This window comes from Macrotis lagotis, chromosome 5 (assembly GCF_037893015.1).
Source record: "Macrotis lagotis isolate mMagLag1 chromosome 5, bilby.v1.9.chrom.fasta, whole genome shotgun sequence".
Classification (NCBI taxonomy): domain Eukaryota; kingdom Metazoa; phylum Chordata; class Mammalia; order Peramelemorphia; family Peramelidae; genus Macrotis; species Macrotis lagotis.
Genome location: NC_133662.1, coordinates 192,766,829 through 192,789,204, shown reverse-complemented (window position 1 = coordinate 192,789,204; position 22,376 = coordinate 192,766,829). Strand labels below are relative to the sequence as shown.

At 39.8% G+C, this 22,376-nt stretch overlaps 1 protein-coding gene across 2 annotated transcripts in view; it reads left to right on the top strand.

The window, feature by feature from the left end:
* The window catches only part of BCAR3 (BCAR3 adaptor protein, NSP family member), a 170,526-nt gene that overhangs the window by 5,929 nt on the left and 142,221 nt on the right, over positions 1 to 22,376 (top strand). For both annotated transcript variants that reach the window (XM_074188188.1, XM_074188189.1), the window contains exon 2: positions 7,189 to 7,516. In XM_074188188.1, coding sequence (XP_074044289.1) covers positions 7,197 to 7,516 — 320 coding nt within the window. In that variant the 5' untranslated portion in view covers positions 7,189 to 7,196. The remainder of the gene's footprint in view (positions 1 to 7,188; positions 7,517 to 22,376) is intronic.

Genomic DNA, 22,376 nt, shown 5'->3' with positions numbered 1-22,376 from the left:
AATGGGGTTAAGTGGCTTGCCCAAGGCCACACGGCTAGGTAATTATTAAGTATCTGAGTCCAGATTTGAACCCAGGTACTCCTGACTCCAAGGCTGGTGCTTTATCCACTAAGCCACCTAGCCACCCCCAGACTATCTTTTAATCTACATACATAAACTTTTATTTTTGAGCCTTATCTCTGACTTGAAAGAACCTACCTTTTTAGGTAGACTTAACTATGTTTGAGGAAAAAGCTCAAGCCATCATTATTACCTAATTATATCATCCAGAGACTGCTTTTAATGTACTTTTGCTTACTCATTTTAGTTGTGTGCACCTCTTTAGGAACCCATTGGGGATTTCTTGGCAAAGATATTGGAGTGGTTTGCCATTTCCTTCTGCAGCTCATGTTACAGATGAGGAAACTGAGACCAAAAGGGTTAAGTGACTTGACTGGGGTCATATACCTAGTATCTGAGATTGAATTTGGACTCAGGAAAATGAGTCTTCCTGATTCCAGGTCTCCTACTTCATCCACTGTGTCACCTAAGTGCCTGTATTGGGCTTCAGGAAGATAACAAGCTCCTCTTGGAGGTCTTTGGAGAGGCTTGGAGGTCTTTAAGAAAAGGCTAAATGGAGGCAGCTAGGTGGCAGTGGATAAAGCACCGGCCCTGGAGTCAGGAAGACCTAGGTTCAAATCCGGTGCCAATCACTTAATAATTGCCTAGCTGTGTGGTCTTGGGCAAGCCACTTAACCCTGTTTGCCTTGCAAAAACCTTAAAAAAAAAGGCTAAATGACCTTCTGTTTAGTATGTCAGAATGGTATTTTTTTAGGAGTATAGATTGAACTAGACCCCAGAGGTTTCTCCCAGTGTTGAAAGATTATGATTCCATAGGGGAAGTGGGAAGAGAATTTATGTGTGTTTGTGTGTGTGTGTGTGTGTGTGTGTGTGTGTGTATAAATACCTATATATCTCTCTATATGATTATATAATGCCTTTTATGTGCTGGGTAGGATCACCAAGTCATAAGTAGATGGGGGGGAACTGGAGTTCAAATCAGACCTCAGACACTTACCAGTTGTGTGACCCTAAGTAAGTCCCCTAACCCTGTTTGTCTCAGTTTCTTCATCTGTAAATGAGCTAGAGAAGGAAATGGCAGACCACTCTAGGATCTTTGACAGGAAAACCTCAAATGTGGTCATGAGTTCAAGAATTCGTGGGGTCAAGAACTGAATACTACCAAAACCAACTAAACAATGTGGGGAGCATTGTACTAAATACCTATAGTGCAAAACTAAAAATAAAAATGAATAAATACCTATAGTGCAGCCTTAGAGTGGCAATAGCTCTGGACCTTGGTTCTAGTCCTGGCTGGTTCTATCACCAGCCAGCTCTAGTGTGACTTGATTAAGGCATTTAACCTGGTAAGGAAGTCTCCTCACCTCTTTATGTCACCTTCTCATTTCTGTAAAACAAGGGGTTTGAAGTAAATGGTCTCTAAGGTTCTTTCCAGTTTGAAAATTCCGTGACTCTGAATTGATGGTCCTCGGGTGTGACTTTCCCTGCTTTGTGTGGTTTTATCAGTGTTCTTTTTTATGCTAGACACTTTCTAAAGTCCCCTTCCTCATCAGACTGCCTTATAAGAAGGAAAAGCAAGCAAACAAACCCCACTAGTAAAATCACTGCAGCTGACTATGTTCACCCCCTTCTGATCCTCCAGCTGCTCACCTGTCTCCCAGAGAAGTCGGTGACTTTCACTCCCAGGCTCATTCCACTCCCTGTCTATTTTGTGGAATCTGAATTCCAGAGTCCCTCTATTTTCTAGATCATATTCACTGACCTAGGTTCTTCTGTCTTTATGATGAGAGAAAAGGATCAGTCCTGCCTTCTTCCCTTCAAAGGCACCTTCAACAGTCTATTCAAAATGTGCTCTCTGAGCCCTGGCTTTCCTGTACTGGGAAAAAACCATATTAAAGGATATGTGTTCCTTTGCAGAAATGGAGGTGTTGTGGGGGTGTCCTGCTCCTCCCAACTGGGACCTTTTGAGAGATTCCAGAACTTCTTGCTGAAGGGAGGACAGTGCCTAAGAGTGTTTACATTCAGGGAAGGGAAAAGGTGCTGATAACTGGAATAATCTCAGAGCTTTAACAGCTGCAGTGGTTTTGTGTGGTGTGTATGGGGAGGGATGTTGGGTAAAGATTACATCCCAACCAGAACCAGGGAGGAGTTGGAGGATTCCATTTCTTTTTTTAATAATGATGATTAATGTTTAGCAAGTGCTGACAGGGTGCCAGGTTCTGTGGTACACAGGGAGGGGTTCCTCGCACCCTTATGGTCACCCCAGGAGTTCCATACAGGCTTTCTGTGCAGGTTTTCTCTGGGTGTCTCTGTCACTCTCTCACTATGTTTCTTTCTGTCTGCCTCCCTCTTCTTTGTCTCTAACTTTCTCTACTCTTAATTTTTCTTTTCCTTTCTTCTTTCTCTACTCTATTCTTTATATTCTTTCTATCTCCATTCTCTGTATTCTCTCTCTTGCCTCTGTCTCTCTTTCGCTTTCCTTTCCTCTCCCCATTCTCTCCACTCTATATATTCTGCCTCACTCTCTTTTCTCTACTTTTCCCTCTTCCTTTCTTTTTGTCTTTCTCCATTCTCTATACTTTCTTTGTCCTCCATTCTTTACTCTCTTTATTGTCTATATCTCTTTCTTCTTCTTCTTCTTCTTCTTCTTCTTCTTCTTCTTCTTCTTCTTCTTCCTCTCTGTCTCTCTCTCTCACACACACAGACACACACAGACACACAGACACACAGACACACACACACACACACACACACGATTAGATCTGTTTTTAAGTCTGGGTTTACTGTATACCCTCTCTTGTTTTTGTTCTACCTTTCTCCTCCACCTCCTTCCACCTCCCTGTAGATCATAACTTTCTCTTTTTCTTTCTTTTTTTTTTTTGCAAGGCAATGGGGTTAAGTGGCTTGCCCAAGGCCACACAGCTAGGTAATTATTAAGTATCTGAGACTGGATTTGAACTGGGTCCTCCTGACTCCAGGGCCAGTGCTCTATTCACTGAGCCACCTAGCTGCCCCAGATCGTGAGTTTCTTTGAGGGCAAAGTCCTTGGTCTGTGTTCTTTGGCCTAAGTCTCCAAGTGCTCTTCCTCCAGAGAAGAACTGAACTCAGAGGAGTGGGTGATTGGCACCCCAGGAGCACTTGATGTGTCTTACCTACTGGCCAGGTAGAAAGGGGGTGCCTGAGAGCAACATAATAACATAATAGCAACAAGATGGAATCATAAATGTAGATAGAGCTAGAAGGAAGCTTCAAGATTTTTGTTTCTCAGTCTTTGAGGTCAAACCCCTCAATGATGACTGAGAGTAGTTAAATGATTCACACCAGGGGTAAATGTCTATGGCGGGATTCAAAGTCTTGTTTGCCTGACTCCAGGTTCAGACTCTCTCTATTGTGTCAGCAAGGTGGCTTCTTGAAGTTCAGAAAGACCTGAGTTCAAATCCTGCCCCAGATACTTAACAACTCTTCTACCTCACTTTCCTCATCTCTAAAATGGGGTTAATAATATCACCTATCTCTCAGGGTTATTGTGAAGATCAAATTGAGAAAAAAAATGTAAAGTTTATTAAAGTGCTATTTTAATTGTTGCCTATTAGTATTATCCTTCCTTATCTCTAAAGAAAAAGGTGCTCAGGCATGGGGGAATACTTATAATGCCTTTTGGAGGAAGTAATGGTATTAGCTATTTGAGCAATTCAAATTTTAAAGTTGGAAGAGACTTTAGAGATAATATAGTCCCACTGCCTTCTAGAGAGGAAGAAACAGGTCCAAATGGTGAATTAATTTGCACCAAAACAGTGGTTTCTAGCTTCCTGTTATTTTCAGTAGGCAACACTGCCTGTCTGCAGATGGGCCCATATCTCAAGGGAATCTGATGCTCAGGAGAAAAATGACTCCATAGCTTAAGTTTTCAGGGGATTTGTCCAGATTTTTGTAGTGCTTAAAATGTATTACAAAAACTCTTGCTTGGATGCTGAGATAGTTTTTGTGAATTGTTTGAACAGAGCTTGGATGGAGGAGGTGCTGGTCCCCTCCCTGCCCCCCCCCCCCCAGGTTCTGGGTATTCTTTCTGGTTTCCCCAGCTGCTAGAGTCTTCCCCTCTGGGATTTCCATCTATCTACTCTGTATCTACCATGTTCAGTTACTACTGTTGTCATTCCCATGAGAATGGAAGCTCTCTGATGGCAAGGCCTGGTTCATTTTTATCTTTGTACCTCTAGGTCATGCTAGGCACTGCCTTAGTCCCTACTACATAGACATGTGTGTGTCTGTGCATGCACATGCATATATGATTTAGGTTACATGAGTGAATGCAGGCACATATCAGTATCTCTTTATCTCCCTATCTGGCTCCATCCTTGCCAGGGCCATCTTCATTGTGGGACTTGAAAGGAAGGCCTGCTCGGATGAGATCAGACCTCTCTGGCAATATTGAAAAATCAACAGACTCTGGAGGGTCTGTTTATTAATGGGGATACTGCCTCCAATGATGCAAATCACAGCCAGGTCCATCTTGCATAAATCCTTTTATGATTCCTCAGCAGAAGGGTCATTCAATATATGGCTTCTACTTTATCCTATTAGGGGGGCACAGGGTCTACAATTTCTTGGGGAATTTCTGATGACACTTCTTAGGCTCTTCTGACACTTGCTTTGGGCCCTAAGAGGTTAAGTGACCTGGCAAGTATTTGAGGTTGGATACTCAGTGCTCCTATTTGGAGTTGTCTTGGCAAAGATACCGGAGTGGATTTGTCATTTCCTTCTGGAAATTTCCATCTGCAGATGAGGAAACTGAAGCAAAGAGGATTACGTGACATGCCCAGGGTCACACAGCTAATATCTGATCAGATTTGAACTCAGATCTTTCTGACTCCAGGTTTGGCATTCTATCCACTGAGTCACCTAGGTAAGGGCTACATAGCTGGTATGTGTCAGAGACAGAACCTGAACTCAGATCTCTCTGACTTTCAGACCAGTTCTACATTTACTATCTCACACCACTTTTCCCCTTCCCTATATAATTTTTAATGATAACAAATATTTTCAATAATGATAGTCTACTTCCATTAGCCCATCCCAGCTATGTCCTAAGTGCTGCCTCAAATAAAGCAGGTCTGAGTGTTGTTCCCTGCATATTTCTGTGATGATAAGCAAAGGCTGAATGGGCCTGGAGCAGCAAGGCCTTGAGCAAATAGACTTTCTTTTTTTGCAAGTCACCAGGTGTCCAACTATTTTTTTGTTCTTATCTCACTCTCTTCTTCCCATCTTTTCCCACTTCTTTCTCCCCCCCCCACCTTCTTTTCTTCTTTTTTTTTTCCATTTCCCCCCTCCTGGATGGATCTTAGTTACCAGTGGCACTCCTAGACATGGCCTCTCACAAACACAACTTTAGTGGTGGGATTTGGGGCTAAAGAGGTCACCAGTTCTGTGTGTCTCCTCTCCACCTCCCCCACTACCCCCAACTCTGCTGAAGCCCAGCCATACATAGATCTGTGTGAAAGCAGCCTATTTCCTGATCCTTGACCCCAGCCTGTCTGCATTAATTAGAGGGCATTGATTTATTTACAAGCATCAGGCTACTCTGAAGAAAGTTTTGCCCTTTCCTTCTGCGTAGCTTAACTGCTGGACCAGTCTGCCAATGAAGGCAGTCTGGTGGCCAAAGAATTCCAGTCATCTCCTGCTTTTATCATTTGGATACATAGAATCCTTGGGTTCAAGGCTGTGAGAAATATGTGAACGGGTTTTTTTAATGTGCTTATGGTATCTACTTTACTTTTCCCTACGATGGGTTTTTTCTTCATCTATGATCTTCTGCTCAGCTTTGACTTTGTCTTCCTGAACACATATGCTGACTTGGCATTAGCTGATGACCTGGAAAATTTTGGGTTCTTCCAGTGGCGATTCTCTTGTCTGACTGACTATTCCAGCAAATAATAAGTGACATTTATAGTATACTTTAATGTTTATAAAGTAATATATACATATTTAGTTGTATGAATAGATATGTGTTTACATATATTTATGTTCTATATATTTAATATATATTTGAATACATTATATAATGATTATGTTATATAATAAATATATTTTGTCAATATATGAATATATTTATATCACATTATTATGTTATAGAATTATATATTTTATGTATTAAAGTTATTATATGGAAAATATGTGAAATGTAATATATGCATATGAAATTATATATAAATATTATATAATTATATATGAAATTATATCTATATATGAAATGTAAATATATTCACACTTCCTTGACTTCATGCCAACTTTATGAGGTGAGCAGTAAGGATATTACTATACTCATTTTATGAGTTGGGAAACTGAGGCTTGGAAATAGAGCTGAAATGGTCAAGGGGAAAATAGGGTTTGCCCATGATATCCATTGAGATAGAGGCTTTCTCTTCAGGGGACATGCTTCTCCCAATAGGGACCTACTTCTGCCTTCTTGGTCCTATCATATTCTATTCCTCTTCTAGACTTGTCTGCCCTCCCTGTTCCAGCAGGGAAAAGGACCAGATCCACCCTCTCCCCTGGCATCAGTGATCTGGTCAGAACATCCTCTGCATCACTGCCCCCTCCTATATCCATTCCAAAGCCCTTTTTGATCCATGGGTTCTCCTGGGTTTATTACTTGCCTGGAATCACACAACCAGTAAATATGTCAGACAGTTGTTTTTGAATTCTTGCCTTCTTGAGTCACTATTTGACAGGTTTCTGTCAGCTGTCCTGGGCTGCCTTTATTGAAGAGAGCACAAAGGAAGCATGGCTGAGTTCTTACTTCTGTGGCTGCATTTAAGTTTTCTAATTTGTCTTCTTTTTGAAGCTTCAAAAAATTTATTATTTTTGTTAGTATATAGAGTTCCACATCTGGAGCCAGGAAAACCCGAGTTCACGTCCAGCTTGTTACCCATGTGAACTTGGGCAAGTCACTAAGCCTCTATTTGCCTCAGTTTCCTCATCTGTAAAATGAGAAAGTTAGATTTGGTGACCACTAAGTTTCCTTCACTTCCTAAGTCTATGATTCTGTGACATAATGGAGTGATTTCCTTTTGTGAACAGGAAGTCCAGACATGTCATTACTTCAACTTTCCCCTTTTTCATCCTCTCTAGGGCTGAGAATGATGGCAGCTGGAAAATTTGCAAGTCTTCCCAGAAACATGCAGGTGAATCATCAGTTCCCCCTGGCTTCTTCCATGGACCTTCTGAGCAGCAAGTCCCCCCTTGCTGAACCCCGATCAGATGCCTATCAGGATGTGTCTATACATGGGACCCTACCGAGAAAGAAAAAAGGACCTGTTCCCATAAGGTCTTCTGATGCATTTAGTCATATGGGAACCCTCCCTTACTCCAAGACCCAATGGCAAAACTCTCCTGTGATCCAGGATGTGATAGAGGAGAGCCCACTGCAAGGCTGGCGAGGGGAAAAGTCCACCTTCAGGTAACTCCTATTTAAGTTCAGATTCATGCTTCCTTGTCTCAAGAACTTGGTCATAGGCATTTTCTCTTAGCACCCAGTCCCCTTAAAAGTAAACAGAAACAATCCATCTACCCCAGTATGTCCTTGTCATCACTTTACATTACAGTCTATTTCTATTCAATTTGATCAGGGGACACAAAATCTCCCAAAGGATCCCAAAGAATTCGGTCCTTGTGCCGATTAAGTCAACTCAGCTAGTACTTTCTTTGGGCAAGCCTCATGCAAAGTTCTAAAAGCTAAAGCTAGGCATCTATGGACTGGATTAACATTTTTGTTTTGGTGGGGAGGTATAGATTTAATTATTTCTTTTTCCAGCTACTTGCAAAGATAGCTTTCAGCATTTCTTTTTGTAAAATTTTGAGTTCCATATATTTCTTCCTCTTCCCTCCTCTTGATGGGAGCAAGCAATCTGATAGAGGTCATACATGTATAACCATATTAAACATTTTTCATATTAGTCATGTTGTGAAAGAAAAATCAGAGCAAAAGGGGGGGAAACCTCATGAGAAGGGAAAAAACTTTAAAGCATAAAACAAATTTTTAAAATGGAAAATAGTGTGCTTTGGTCTGCATTCAGACTCCATAGTTCTTTCTTTGGATGTGGATGGTATTTCTGGATTGGCTTCTTAACAAAGAGTGATTCCTTGCACCTGAATAAGAAAGAGTGATTCCTTGCTCCTGAATAAGAAAGAGTGATTTCTTACTCCTATCTGCCAGAGATCTCTGTAAACAAGCCTCATAGCTGATAAATGCCTCTTCTCTGGGTTTGCAGAGAAGTCTGATTAGAATAGGATAATTGCCTCTGCCCTTTGGAGCTGGTTTTACAAAGACCCTTGGCTTCTTTTTTTTTAAATTGATGGAAAAAACCTCTGATGCTATCTGGTGAAGTACGTGACATTCTTTGGAAGTAGGCTCTTTGAGTACCCCTGTCCTTCCTTCTGTCTGAACCATCCACTGCTCTAGATAGCAGAAGGGACTAAGGGAGAACCCTATTTATTTTCAGGAAGAGGTGAAGAGGGATTGGGTCCAGTTTACCAGGTTCAAAAGTTGGCTTAAGGTTTGCATCACTCCCTGTGATTTCCTTGATCACCTAAGCAGAGCCTACATGAGTGGTAACCATAGGTCAGAGAGTAGGTAGCCCCCCAGAAAGTTGAATTTCCAGATTAATGAAGAAATACCTAGTTTGATTCCCAATATTTATTAGGTACCTTCTATAAGTCATCTTAAGGCATCCTAATGGCAAGCATCAAATCAGAATGTAGCTGATGGCTCTGGAGTTAGGGGCTAGGGAAGCAAAAGAGAAAAAAGGTCAAGTTCCTATTTAGATCAGTCTATTCTAGTCCTGAGAAGGTGCTAAAGCCTGAGATCAGACTCATCCCACAAAAATCTATTTTTTTATCTAAGGCAATGGGGTTTAAGTGACTTGCCCAAGGTCACACAGCTAGGCAATTATTAAGTGTCTGAAGCTGGATTTGAACTCCGATTCTCCTGATTCCAGGCCCGGTGCTCTATCCACTGTGCTACCTAGCAGTCCCCACAAATATCTATTCAGTTCATGCCATCAGCTAGGTATTGTGATAAACCCTGGTGATACAAATACAAAGAATGAAATAATCCTTACTTGCAGAGAATTTGCATTCTAATGAGGGAAAAACCAAACAGATGTATATAGGTATAGATGGACTAAATATAAATGATCACAAAGTTAGTAAGTTATTAGTAAGTTAGTGAGAACAAGGGAGTTTAGGTGGAAGGATCTGATTACTTGCAGAGTCTAAGAAAGGTTTCATTGAGAAGATGGTGCTTGAGCTGACTTGAAGAAAGAGTGAGATTCCATAAGGCTAAGGTAAGAAAGGAGTGCATTCCAATCATGGTGGATGGCCAGTGCAAACAAGGACAGAGAGGTTAAACATGGAGTGTTGAGTGTGAGGAACAGAGAGAAGGCCAGTTTGACTTGTTTGGAATCCAGGAGAGGGAGTAATATAATTAGGAGGGAGAAAAGATAGGAAGCGATCAGGTTGTGAAGGACTTTTAAAAGCTAAACAGTTTATATTTGATCCAAGGGAACAGGGAACCACTGAAGATAACTGAGAAAAGGAGTAACATTGTTAGATCTGTACTCTAGGAAATTATCTTTGACAGTTGGGTAAAATTAAGAAAATGTCATTGATTTGGGAAAGAGCAATTTCAGTTGGATAATGAGATCAGAAGCTAGATTATTGCAAAGGCTTGAGTGAGAGGAGAGAAAGTAAGGTCAGTAAGTACAGATAATTTTTCCTAGGATGAGGAAGTGTCTCTTTCCCCTGTTTAAGAGCACAATTAAAAAAAAAATTATTGGTAGCTTTTTGTTTTCATATTTTTATCATTCCTTTGCTTTTCCTGAGGGAGCATCCCATATTACAAAGAATAAAAAAGGGAGGGGAAAAGCAGTTCAGCAACCAGATATTTGGTAATATATGCTTATTATTATTTTATGTTATTCTAAGGAATACATACATTTCAATTAATATAATTATATGCTTTATGATATATCTTATTCTTTGGAATATTATATATTCCACACTCAGAGCCTCCCATATCTTCAAAGAGGGGAAGAAGTACATTCTCAGTACTTCCTCAGGGACAAGCTTGGTTGTTATGGTTATGTAGTATTTGGTTTTCAGTATTGTCCTTCTATTTACATTTCCATAGTCTTTGTGGATGTTATCTTCCTGATTCTGCTGATTTTACTTTGCATCAATTTGTATCTCTTGATGAGCTGAAAGTTAACTAGGGCAAAGGACCTACATCTGGAGCTGGCCACTTTGGGATGGTCCCAGGCATTGAGTCAAAATGCAGCTGACAGCCTTGGAGAGTTCCTTGCCTCTCTGACAGTTGTACAGGCCCCTTCTCTTGAAGTTCTGATGCCTGGGCAGGGTGCCAACTCTTTGAGGAGAAATGGCAGTTATTAGTCCCCCTTTCGATCTTGAGGAAGTCCTTAATAAACACTCAAGGCACACAACATCATCCTGCCTGGAGTTCAAAGCTTTGGTTCCAAAGCTGTCTTGGACAGAGTTCAGAATTCCACACTGAAGAGTGTGTCCTTCTGAGGGTGGGTGCATGGCTTTGATTTGAAGTCCAGGATCTTAGAAGGCTTTGTGCATATGTGTGTCCACTATAATTTAACCAACTCTGACAAATGGCATTTTGACCACCATGATATATTCAAGATTTACGTTGTCAGTAGTTAGTCAACAACAAACCATTTATTAAGCACCTACTATATCCAGGTACCATGCTAAGCTTTGGGATTCAAAGAAAAGTAAACACTTTCTGCTCTCAAGGAGCTCACAATCAGTTGGGGGAGACTATATGCATAGAAATAAGTCCAACTAAGTTATCTTGTACAGGATAAATTGCAGATAATCAACAGAAGGAAAGTATTAGCATTAATGGGGGAATTGATAAAGACTTCTTGTAGAATCTGGGATTTTAGCTAGGACTTGGGGTAACGGAGGAGGGTGAGAATTTTAGGTCCTAGAATTAGGAAATGGAGTATCTTGAGTGAAGAACAGGAAGGATGTCAGTCTCATTGGATCTTAGAGTCCATGGAAGGACTAAAATATTAGATACTTGGAAAGGTAGGAGGCCAAGTTATGAAGAGTTTTTTAATTTTCAAATATTTTTCTAATTACATGTAAAAGTAGTTTTCAACAATCATCCTTTTGTAAGTTTTGGAGTTCCACTTTTTTCTACCACTCTTCCTTCCCTCCCACCTTGTAGAGAATTTGCATTCTAATGAGGGAAAAACCAAACAGATGTATATGGGTATATATGGACTAAATATAAATGATCACAAAGTTAGTAAGTTATTAGTAAGCTAGTGAGAGCAAGGGAGTTCAGGTGGAAGGATCTGATTAATTGCAGAATCTAAGAAAGGTTTCATTGAGAAGATGGAGCTTGAGCTGACTTTTGAAGAAAGAGTGAGATTCCATAAGGCAAAGGTAAGAAAGGAGTGCATTCCAATCATGGTGGACGGCCAGGGCAAATAACGACAACAGATAATAAAGGTTATACATGTAAAATCTGATTTAGGTGGCAAACCACTTCATCTTTTCCAAGAAATCCCCAAAAGGGATCATGAAGAGTTGATATGATATAGGTTGTTCATGTATAATCTGATATAGATTATACATGTAAAATTGTGTTTAATATATTTCCATATTAGTTATGTTGTGAAAGAGTTAGGGGGAGAAAGAAAGAAATTTTAGAAGGTGAACATAGTATGTTTTGCTTTGCATTCAGTCTCCACAGGTTTTTCTCTGGATGTGGATGACATTTTCTATCACAAGTCTTTAGAATTGTACTAGTTTGCTGATCTTCTGAGAAAAGCTGCACCCATCATAGTTAATCATCTCATAATGTTGCTGTTAATATGTATAATGTTTTCCTGCTTCTGATCACTTCACTCTGTATCAGTTCATGCAAATCTTTACAGACTTTTCTGAAGGATTTTAAATGTCAAAGGGGGCAACCAGATAATGCAGTGGGTAGAACACTGGTCTTGAAATCAGGAGGACTTATCTTCTTAAGTTCAAATCTAACCTCAGACACTTTTTAGCAATTTGACCCTGGGCAAGTGACTTCATCCTATTTGCCTCAAATTGGAGAAGGAAATGGCAAACCACTTTGCCTTTTTCAAGAACACTCCAAATGGCTTCATGAAGAGTGTGACGTGACTTTCTATTTGATCCTAGAGATAATAAGGAGCCATTGAATGGGGAAAGTGGGGAATCAATTTGTTTTTGTGTGATGCCGTAAAACAATTATTGAAAACCAAAAACAATTTGCATTTGTGTGATAAGCAAAAAAACAAACAAACAAACACTAACTAGAGTCTAAGGATTTGTGTTCAAATCCCAGACCTGCTACTTAGTACCTTGGCCAACTCATTTAAACTCTCTGGGCCTCAGTTTTCTTATCTGTACAATGAAGGAAAAGAGGTTGGACTAGGTAGATTCTGAATTCTAGCTCCAGATGTGATGCCCTTATGGCCTATTTTAATTCTGAGCAAGGATTTAAGGAGTTATACTTCAACAGACATATATAATATGCATATATTATATATATATGTGTATGTATACTTATTTTCATTCACAGACTTAGCATGTTTGTGTAACTCTTAAGTTCTTAATTCAGAAGAATCAAAATACCAACAAACTCTTGCTGTCAGTCTTCCCAAAAAGCAAGGGGAGGCATATAACCTTACTTTTATTTTTACAGATGAACTAAGGGGTACTGAGAAACAGACCTCCCTAAGGTAAAACAGTCATAAATGGATTCAGAGAGAGATGAATGAGAGGAAGATGAAAAAGAGGGAGAGAGAGAGAGAGAGAGAGAGAGAGAGAGAGAGAGAGAGAGAGAGAGAGAGAGAGAGAGAGAGAGATTTTTCTGGTCCCTTGGTTCTCAGTACAAAGCTTTTCTGCTTGAAGGAGTTATAAAAATACCAACTTCTCCCTGACTTTGTGCTTCCACCTGAGACACAGGAGAAAACAGACCATGTTTTGGAACAGGTGAAAGCCACTCACTTAGCTCTTAAGGTAGCTCTTCTGAACCAGACAGGCCAGAATAACATGATTGATTTTGGTTTATTTCAGATCATTTGTGATTTGTCACCTTTGTCATTTTGTACTGTCGGAGATTTTCATTTCAATTGGCTGTGACCAGCTGAGATAGATCTGAAACCCTTCTTCACCATCACCAGTAGTGGTGGATTGTGTCCTGACCTATTTGTAGCCTGAGGGTAGGAATGAGGGTAGGGAGATTTCTACAGAAAGGGCCTTAGACCCTTCTCAGAAAATTCTGTTTCCCCCCTCCTAACAAATTCTGGTTCTGTGACTTAAAGTTTCTCCCTTTTCCCATAAGAGTGTGTTGAATACTATTATATCATTATGATAGCTAGCATTTTTATATAAAACTTAACTTTAAAATATTCTCTCATTTGATCCTTGTAGCAAGTGCTATATGCACATTTTACAGATGAAGAAACTGAGACAGATCAAGTAACTTATTCAGTATCTTACTAAGTGTATAAATTTTTAACTGAGGTCATCTTGATTCCAGGCATAGGCTTTATCCACTAAGCCACCTAACTGCCTCATTATCATGAAGATTTTGGTTCTGGCCTGTGATTTCTTCTCTCTGGAAACTCCAACCCCTAAAGGAGATTGGCTACTCATTTGCAAGCCTGTATTTGAGAATTGTTGTGGGTGGGGCACTGAGAATTTTTAATGAGTTATCCATGGTCACATAATATGCCTTAGACATAGGATTTGAATTTGTCTTTCTTTTTTCAAGAGCATTCTTTTATCTATGTTGCCATGCTGGCTAAATCATCATGTTTTTGTTATTAATTCAATGAATATTAAGTATTTATCAAATGTTATCATATTGGATACTTTCAACCCCTCTGTATTCACTGAAGGTAAAATTATCATCCCTATTTTACTTTAAAAGATGCTTGCTTATAGTCTCAGCTAATGAGTGATATTGATGGGATTTGAACTCAATTCTTCCAAATAACAAGGTCACCCCTGTACCATAGTAACCTCTGAAAGAAAAGAGGTGGAAAAATGATGTAATGGATGAGCTAGTCTTCAAGTCAAGAAAACCTGGGCAGATCACTTATCCTATTATTGATTCATGCCACATAGTAGAGCAAGGCTGGGGAACTTTTTCCCTGCCAAGGACCCTTAGGATACTTATAACATCATTTGAGGGCCATATACAATTTTTCAACTTAAAATTAACCTGTTATATTACTTATGCATTTATTGAATTTCAATCCCTGTCTGCAGTTGCCTTGGCAGTGGCAGACCAAATGATTTCTCTTGTCTGCAGGCCTGACATTCCCTCCTCCTCTAACACCTCCCCTCAAACCAGAGGCTCTGGGTTCAAATCCTTTCTTTGATATTACTTGTGTGACTGAGCCTCAGTTTCATCATCTGAAAAGTATGGTTCAATTAGATGTTTCAGGACCTTCCCTGTTCTGAATCTATATTCCTAAATTATAGGGTTTGCCAATTTGTACCCATGGAAGTAATTTCTTCATTCTGATGAAGTCTCACATCCCAATCTAAAAGACTAAGAAAAAAATTTAATTAAACAGGAGCAATGTGGGAGGCACATTGTGGGAGTTCTTTCTCCACTGACCTCAATTGAAATAACTGAGCCATCCCACCCATACATTTTGTAGGGCCTCAAAATCAGCAGCCCTCCAAGAATACTGGCACACCAATCTGAGCATGGTCCAAAGTTCTTTGTAGAATAGATGGAGCTGGTACTCAGAGCCTGCCCAGTGTTCTCACCACTTTGTGTGAGACCAGGACCATGCCATAGGTGCCAAGCAGAAGAATCTCAGTTCAGGAGTCAGTCTGTCTTTGTCCTCAGGAACCTGTGTCTCTTGGCTTCATCTTCCCCTTGGCTCCCTTCCCTTGTTTTGTGGTTTTGAATGATGTCCAAAGCCAGAATAGTGGAGCTCTCCACCCTCCTGGCTGTTCTGAAGGCGTTGTTGTCATTGGGCACTGAGATGTAGACTCTGGGAGGCTTGCAGACAGGATTTCCTCTTAGCATCACAGCCATGGTGTGAGCTCTCATCCCTTTGATTTCTTTACCTTCCTGTGAGGCATTCTCACTCAAATCTGAGAACTTCCTTGAGTTGAGAGGAAACCTGTTTCTTTATTACCCAAATCATCTTGATATCCATGTAACCATGAAATAAAATCCCTTATTGTAAATGTGGACACTCATTCCTTAGTCCCCTATTGGAGATTTCTCAACTCTTGCCTTGTTGGGGAAGTACAAACACAAAATTGGAACTAGTCCTTGCTCTTAGAGATCATAAATTTAGAGACGAGAAGGGACCTTAGAGATGATGATCTAGCTTACTTTACAGATGAGGAAACTGAGGTCCAAGAAGGTTAACTCACTTGCCTGAGGATGACAGTAAACATCAGAGACTTTCCTTATGGTATTCTGCTTCCCAAAGATTTTACATCCTAATGGGGGAAAGAGAAATGCATACAGTTCGGTCTTGGAGCTAGTGAATCTAAGATAACAGCTAGGTGGCTCATCACTTAACTCCTGTCTCTTTTAGTTTCCTTAAACTAGGTGGTACAGTGGGTAGAATGACAAGCCTGGAGTCAGGAAGACTCATCTTCCTGAGTTCCAATATGACCTCGGGCACTTGCTAGCTATTTGCCCTGATAAGTCACTTAACCCCGTTTGCCTCAGTTCTTCATCTGTAAAATGAACTGGAGAAGGAAGGGGTGAATCGGGGTAGAAGAGTCCAGGACACTCATAGCCTGGATCGGATGTGACGGATGAACTTTAATTTCAAGGAGACTGAGAATAATTGCTGGGAAATCAGTCTTGACAGAATGAAAACTGAGGGAGGATAAAGTACCCAGAAGGAAGTGAGCAGCAGTGTTAAGAGTGAGAATTGAAGACTGAGAAAAAGTCGGATTTAGCATTAAAGAGATAGATGTCTGATGACCTTGGAAAGAGCTTTTTCCCAAGAGAGGCCAAATTGTAAAGGATTGATAAGTAAAAGGGAGGAGAGAAAATAGAGGTTGTGAATGTAATTTGGATGATAACAAATATAGGAGAATTCCAGGGGATTTTAGTTTGGATGATAACAAATATAGGAGAATTCCAGGGGATTTTAGGGTCTAGCAAGGGTTTCTTAAAGATACTGGAGATCTGGGTGTGTGTCTGAAGATCACCTGGAGGGAGGAAAACCCACTGGATTAGGAAGTGGTTGGAAATTAGGACATGAGAGGGTCCCAGATCTTCCTGGGCAAGTCCCTAATAGAGAGGGAAAGTCTATATGCTACCGTTCCTAATAGTGGGGGAAGGGGAACAACTGGTCAATTAGCAAACTACTTACACTGTTTTGGGCCTGCTGTCATTCTGGAAGGTCTAATGGGAAATATGTGGAGTTAGACAAAGAAATTTCCAGGGGAGTAAGCAGTAGTACCTGGGGGGTTTGGGTTGGTGGTCAAGAAAGATCTTATGTTGGAGGTAGTTCCTGATGTGTGTTTGTTCCTTGAAGGAGGTTAAGAGGCAGTAGATAGAGGTCTGCAAGATCTGAGTACAAATCCAACCATAGACACTTGCTAGATATGAGACCTTAGACAAATCACTTAACCCTTTGCCCGAGTTCCTCATCTGTAAAATGAGGATACTCTGGAGAAGGAAATGGCCAACCACTCCAATATTTTTAACCAAGTCTGGGGGATGGGGGCACATAGAGTCTGACACACTGAACAATAAGGGATTTTTAAGAGGTGAAATTGAGGAGGGGGAGTATATTCCAGATATGGGAAGCAACCCTCAAAAGAAAATGGGAGATAGAAGCAGTTTTATGGGTTCAATTTATATAGATCAGGTCCCTGCAGAGAGTATTTGTTTGTTGAATATTCAATTCCAACAGGATTTTCTTCTTTACAATCTGAGATCAAATTTGAACTCAGGTCTTTCTGACTCCAGAGTCAACACTCTTTCCACTGTACTACCAGCAGCCTCTGGTGCTCTATTTAACCCAGAGTATCCACAGACACTTTGAAGCTCATGGATATATTTCAAAGAGAATGGAGAAGACATTTACCTCTTTGTTTTCATTGACCTTCAATTGCAATTTAGCAATTTCTCCAAGTACTTTAAAATATTCTCAAACTTCATCAGACTGCTGAAGGGAGTCTATGACAAAATAAAGGGCCACTTGAGATTTCTAATGACCGGGAGATCACTAAAGCTTGGAAGTATGTGGTACATGAGCAATTCTGATTTGCTCTAAAAGTACCACAAGACTTTTTTTACATCTAATTTTTATTTAATTCTTTCTCAATTACAGGTAAACAATTTTTTAACATTTGTTTTTAACTTTTTCAGACCAAATTCCCCCTCTCTTCTTCCCACAAAGGACATTTTTGTAGGGTTAGCCTGGGAACTGGATCTATGAGTTTATTAGTATATGGAACTTGAGGGGAACTGAATCAAATAGGAATTACCAGGAAGGAACTGATTTGAGAGACTTGGTAGAGATAAAATTGAATGGATTTGAAAATTGATTGGATGGATATTGGGAATATCATATTCAGTTTTTAAAACAACAAAAACAAACCCTAGGGTTTTTAGTGTGGTGACTTGGGAGGATAGTGATACCATTCACAAAAAAGAGGAAGTTAGGAGGAGGAGGAGCTGGTTTGGAAGGAAAGAGTTCAATTTATGGTATATTTAATTAGAACTATAAAATTGGGACATCTAGGTCAGGATAGCTAGCAAGCAGTTGGAAATGCTGTTCAGAATAGAGGGAGTGGTTAGAAATGTAGGCCTTGGAATCACATCTGTAGAAAAGATAATTGCATTTCTTTAGTATCTTCCCTCTCCCCTTTCTCTACAAACATTCTCTCTCCCCAACTTTCATTCCATTCTACTCTACCCTTCAACTACTGTCCATCTCATCTCTCTCCTTCCCTTCTGCCAAATTTAAAGATTAGAGAAATCTTCAAGAAAGATTTCTAGAAGGAAAAGAGAGAATATAAGGCATAGCAAATAGAACTTTTGATAATGCTTAAATTTATTAGGTGTGATAGCTAGCAAATCTGTTAGACCAGAAGAAGAAAAATAAAGAGTAAGGCAGAAGGAAAAATCAGAGAAGTAGAAGAAAACTCAGAACAACATTGTATAATAGAAAGCCAGGTAGAAGAAACTTGAAAGCTGGATGGCTTAATGGATAGAGTTCTGAGTATCCATCCTCAGACATTTATTAGATGTGTGACCCTGAGCAAGTCATTCAATCTGTTTTCTTTAATTCACTGCAGAAGAAAATAGTAAACCACTCCAGCATCTTTGCCAAGAAAATCTAATGGACAATTTTGGCATGCTAAGGCTGAAGGGCTCATGAATAGAAAACTGGGTGACAGTGAACAGACTGCTGAGCACTCAGGTCAAGTTCAAATCCAGCCTCAGACTCTTATTAACAATGTTATTCTGGGCAAGTCACTCAACTTCTATTTGCTTTTTTCTTTTTTAGGTTTTTTGCAAGGCAAATGGGGTTAAGTGGCTTGCCCAAGGCCACACAGCTAGGTAATTATTAAGTGTCTGAGACCAGATTTGAACCCAGGTACTCCTGACTCCAGGGCCGGTGCCGGTGCTTAGCCACCTAGCCGCCCTTCTATTTGCTTTAAGAAGAAAATGACAGCCCACTCTAGTGGTTTTTGCCAAGAAAAATTTATGGATAGCATTGGCATGCTAGGGTCCATGGGTACAACTGAAGGATTCAACAACAACAAAGGAAAATCTTTCTAGAAGAGTATTGTAAAGCATGAAATGTTTGCCTGAAGTTTGGAAAAATGTAGACTGAGAGATCTAGTGATTAGATTTGGTGAATCCAAAAGATGGTGAAGCCAAAGATTTTAGGTTCAAGAGCCTGAAGGGTCCTTAGAGGTCAATCTAGTCTAATGGTTTTATTTTGCTAGGCAAGGCTAAAACATTTATTAAACATAAACTTAACACCAGGCACTGTGTTGAGAGGAAATTGAATCCCAGAGCGGTTGAAATGATTTACTTATAGCTCACCTAGACAGTAAGAATAAGGTTCTCTTTAAATTCAGCATTCCTTCTGTTGGCTTCATCTTGAGGAGCTAAGTTTGCTGTAAATGGCCAGAGAGGCATATGGATTGTTAGGGAATAGTTCTAAATTTGGCAGAAGGGAAAGAGAGAGATGAGATAGACAGTAGTTGAAGGGTAGAGTAGAATGGAATGAAAGTAGGGGTGAGAGAATGTTTGTAGAGAAAGGGGAGACAGAAGATACTAAAGAAATGCAATTATTGATGCCTCCTGATCTGAGAAGAGAACAGGAACTTTTGTAGATACTGAATTCAGAGATGCTGCCAAATTTTGGTTCTGGTAATTTTGAGGAGGTAAGGGAAATTTGGATCTGCAACCCAGGAGGGAACTTGGATCCAGACAGGATCTTATTTTTTCCCAGGCACCAAAGCCAGGCACTGGCTTTGAACTGAGGGGTAAGAGTAAGAGTGAGAGTGAGTAAGGAAGGAAGGATACAATGGACTCATGGGGAAGGAGATGAAGCAAGGTGGTCCTGGAAAATCTTGAGCAGGAATTAAAGGCAAATGAATATGATGAGAATATGTACCTCATACTCCTGAACCAGTGGAAAATGAAATCTGGTTGAAGATCTTCTGTTTGGAAATTGGAGGCAAAGTACTTTGAACTATGTAGCTATGAACCTTTGTTAGTTGGTTGGCTGACTGGCTGAATGAATGAATGAATGAGAAAAAAAAGCATCTGTTAAACTATGCTTATGTAACAGTTATATGAATAAAATGAGCTTTGCTCTCAAGGAGTTTACATTCATTCTATTAAGGGAAGACTATATATAGATGAATAGTTTGAACAGGGCTGTAACAGGAAAGCCATTGCCAAGATTTGGGGATGGGAGATTGAGTTGTATGTTATGAAGAATAGCAAAAAGCTTTGTCTTCAGCCTTAAATAACTTGTCCAGACTTTTATAGCTAATAAGAGTCAGAGGGTAGGTTTTGAACCCAGCTCTTCCTGCCTCTCAGTCCAGAACCAGATCTGTTAGGGGGCTGCTGTAGTGGGAGTTATTTCTAATAAATGGATGGATGGATCAGATAACACCTTTTTCTTGTGCTTTAGGGAATATCATATTCAGTTTTTAAAACTCCAGCATTTACATTTATGTGTTTGTGTTTGTAGGGAGGGGGCAAAACAAACATCTAAAGGTCAGCTTTCACAAACATGCACACACCCCTTGAAAAAAAGAAAAATAGCACATAGATAGCAAACACAGGGAATAGCATTCACTTCTAAAAAAGCTCTGTATTTGGCCTCAGATGGCCTGAAGGTTGGCTATTCACTGATGCCAGTCAATGTTTGTCAGCCAAAAGACACACTGGCCTTGATATGCCAGTTTTCTCATCCTTTGCCTATTCAATTGGACAGAATGATGCCTTCAGAAGAGACTCTCACTTTCCACAGTCACTAGACTTTGGGTTTAGGATGAGCTAACCTATGACCTGCCCCTGTCTTTATCAGTCAGTAGCACTTTTGTTCTCCCTGAATAATCTCTTTTTTGTGTTTATATATAGACTCTCTTGGGCACCACACCTAGTTTCTTGAAAGGGCTTCTCTCTCTTTATAATTAGGCAAACTGTGTCTGAGAAGGATGATACAGTGCTCTAGTTACAATCTTTTTCATGTGAAAGGCATGGCTGTATCTTCTGGATATTAGTATTCATTGTCTAAACCCAATATGTTGCTGCTTCCCTTAGAGACCTGTGTATTGGAGAAGTAGAGACCTTCTTGGAGAAGCAAGAGTTCTTTGATTCTTGGGTTAAAAAATGGAACTGTGAGTCTTAGATACAAATTGCTGATTTCAAACCCTTAGAATACAGGCCAAATCAGTAATTGAGTTCAGAGATTCAAACAGCAAACAAACACAGAAAGATGGATAGATAAATATATTATACACACACACACACACACACACACATATATACACACACACACCTATATATATATATCCACACACATACATTCATGTATATGCATACTTCACAAGAATTCTTGAAGACTATCTTCTAGAATATTATGTGGGGAATATAGAAAAATTAGAGATACTTGAAATATTGAAAAGGGAAGTTTTGAAAAAATTTTGAATGAAAAAATTAAATTTTGAAGGAAGCTGGAAATTCTGTGAGGCCAGTGTAAGAGAGGAAAAGTGTATTAGAGTCCTTCTGTCAGTTGGCAGGGAGATGGAAGCTGGAATATTGTATATGAGAACAGCAAGTGGAAAGATTTAGTAGGATATCTAAAAGGTAGTCTGGAGCCATATTGTGAACCACACAAAGAAGATTATATTTAGGCAAGAGACAAAATGAAATCCATATAGTTTTTTGAGTAGGAGACTGATGAGGTCAGATCTCTTTAGGAGCATTATTTGAGCTAGGTGGAGTAGTGGATAGAGCACTGACCCTCAGGAGGACCTGAGTTCAAATCCAGCCTCAAACACTTAATAATTACCTAGCTGTGTGACCTTTGACAAGTCACTTAACCCCATTGCCTTGCAAAAATTGGAAAAGAAAAAGAAAAAAAGAAGCACTCTTTGGATGCTGTATAGAAAATGAATTGGAGAGGGGAGGCCATTTGAGAGGTTATGACATTATTCTGGGGAGAGATGATGAAAGGCCTGAACTGGGATGATATCTGTATTAATAGTGAAAAGTATTCAAGAGAACTTGAGGTAGAAACTAAGATTTGGCAGTTGACTTTATGTGAAGGAGAGTAAAGAATTAGGGATTGCTCTGGGGTAGTGAACAGCAAGTGACTGGAAGAATCATGGTAACTTTAACCAAAATAGAGAAGTTAGGAAGAGATGAAGATTTTAGTGGAGAGATAACAAGTTTTGTTTTGGACGTGAATTTTAGATTTTTTTATGGAACAGGCAGTTGGCAAAGCGGTGGGCCTGCAGTTCAGAAGAGATACTCAGGTTCAGATTTATATATCTGAGAGATATAGTTGAACTAATGAAGAAGATCCTAAGACATGGATTGGTAGAGGCAAATAGCCGCCCTGAAAAAAATCACAGCTCTTTGAAGAAATGAAATATATTTCTGCAAATGTATGTTCTTATTTTTCATATTAATTAGTTTTCTATGGAGACAGCTAGGTGCAGCAATGTATAAAGTGATGGACTCAGAGTCAGGAAGACCTGAGTTCAAATTTGGCCTCTGACAC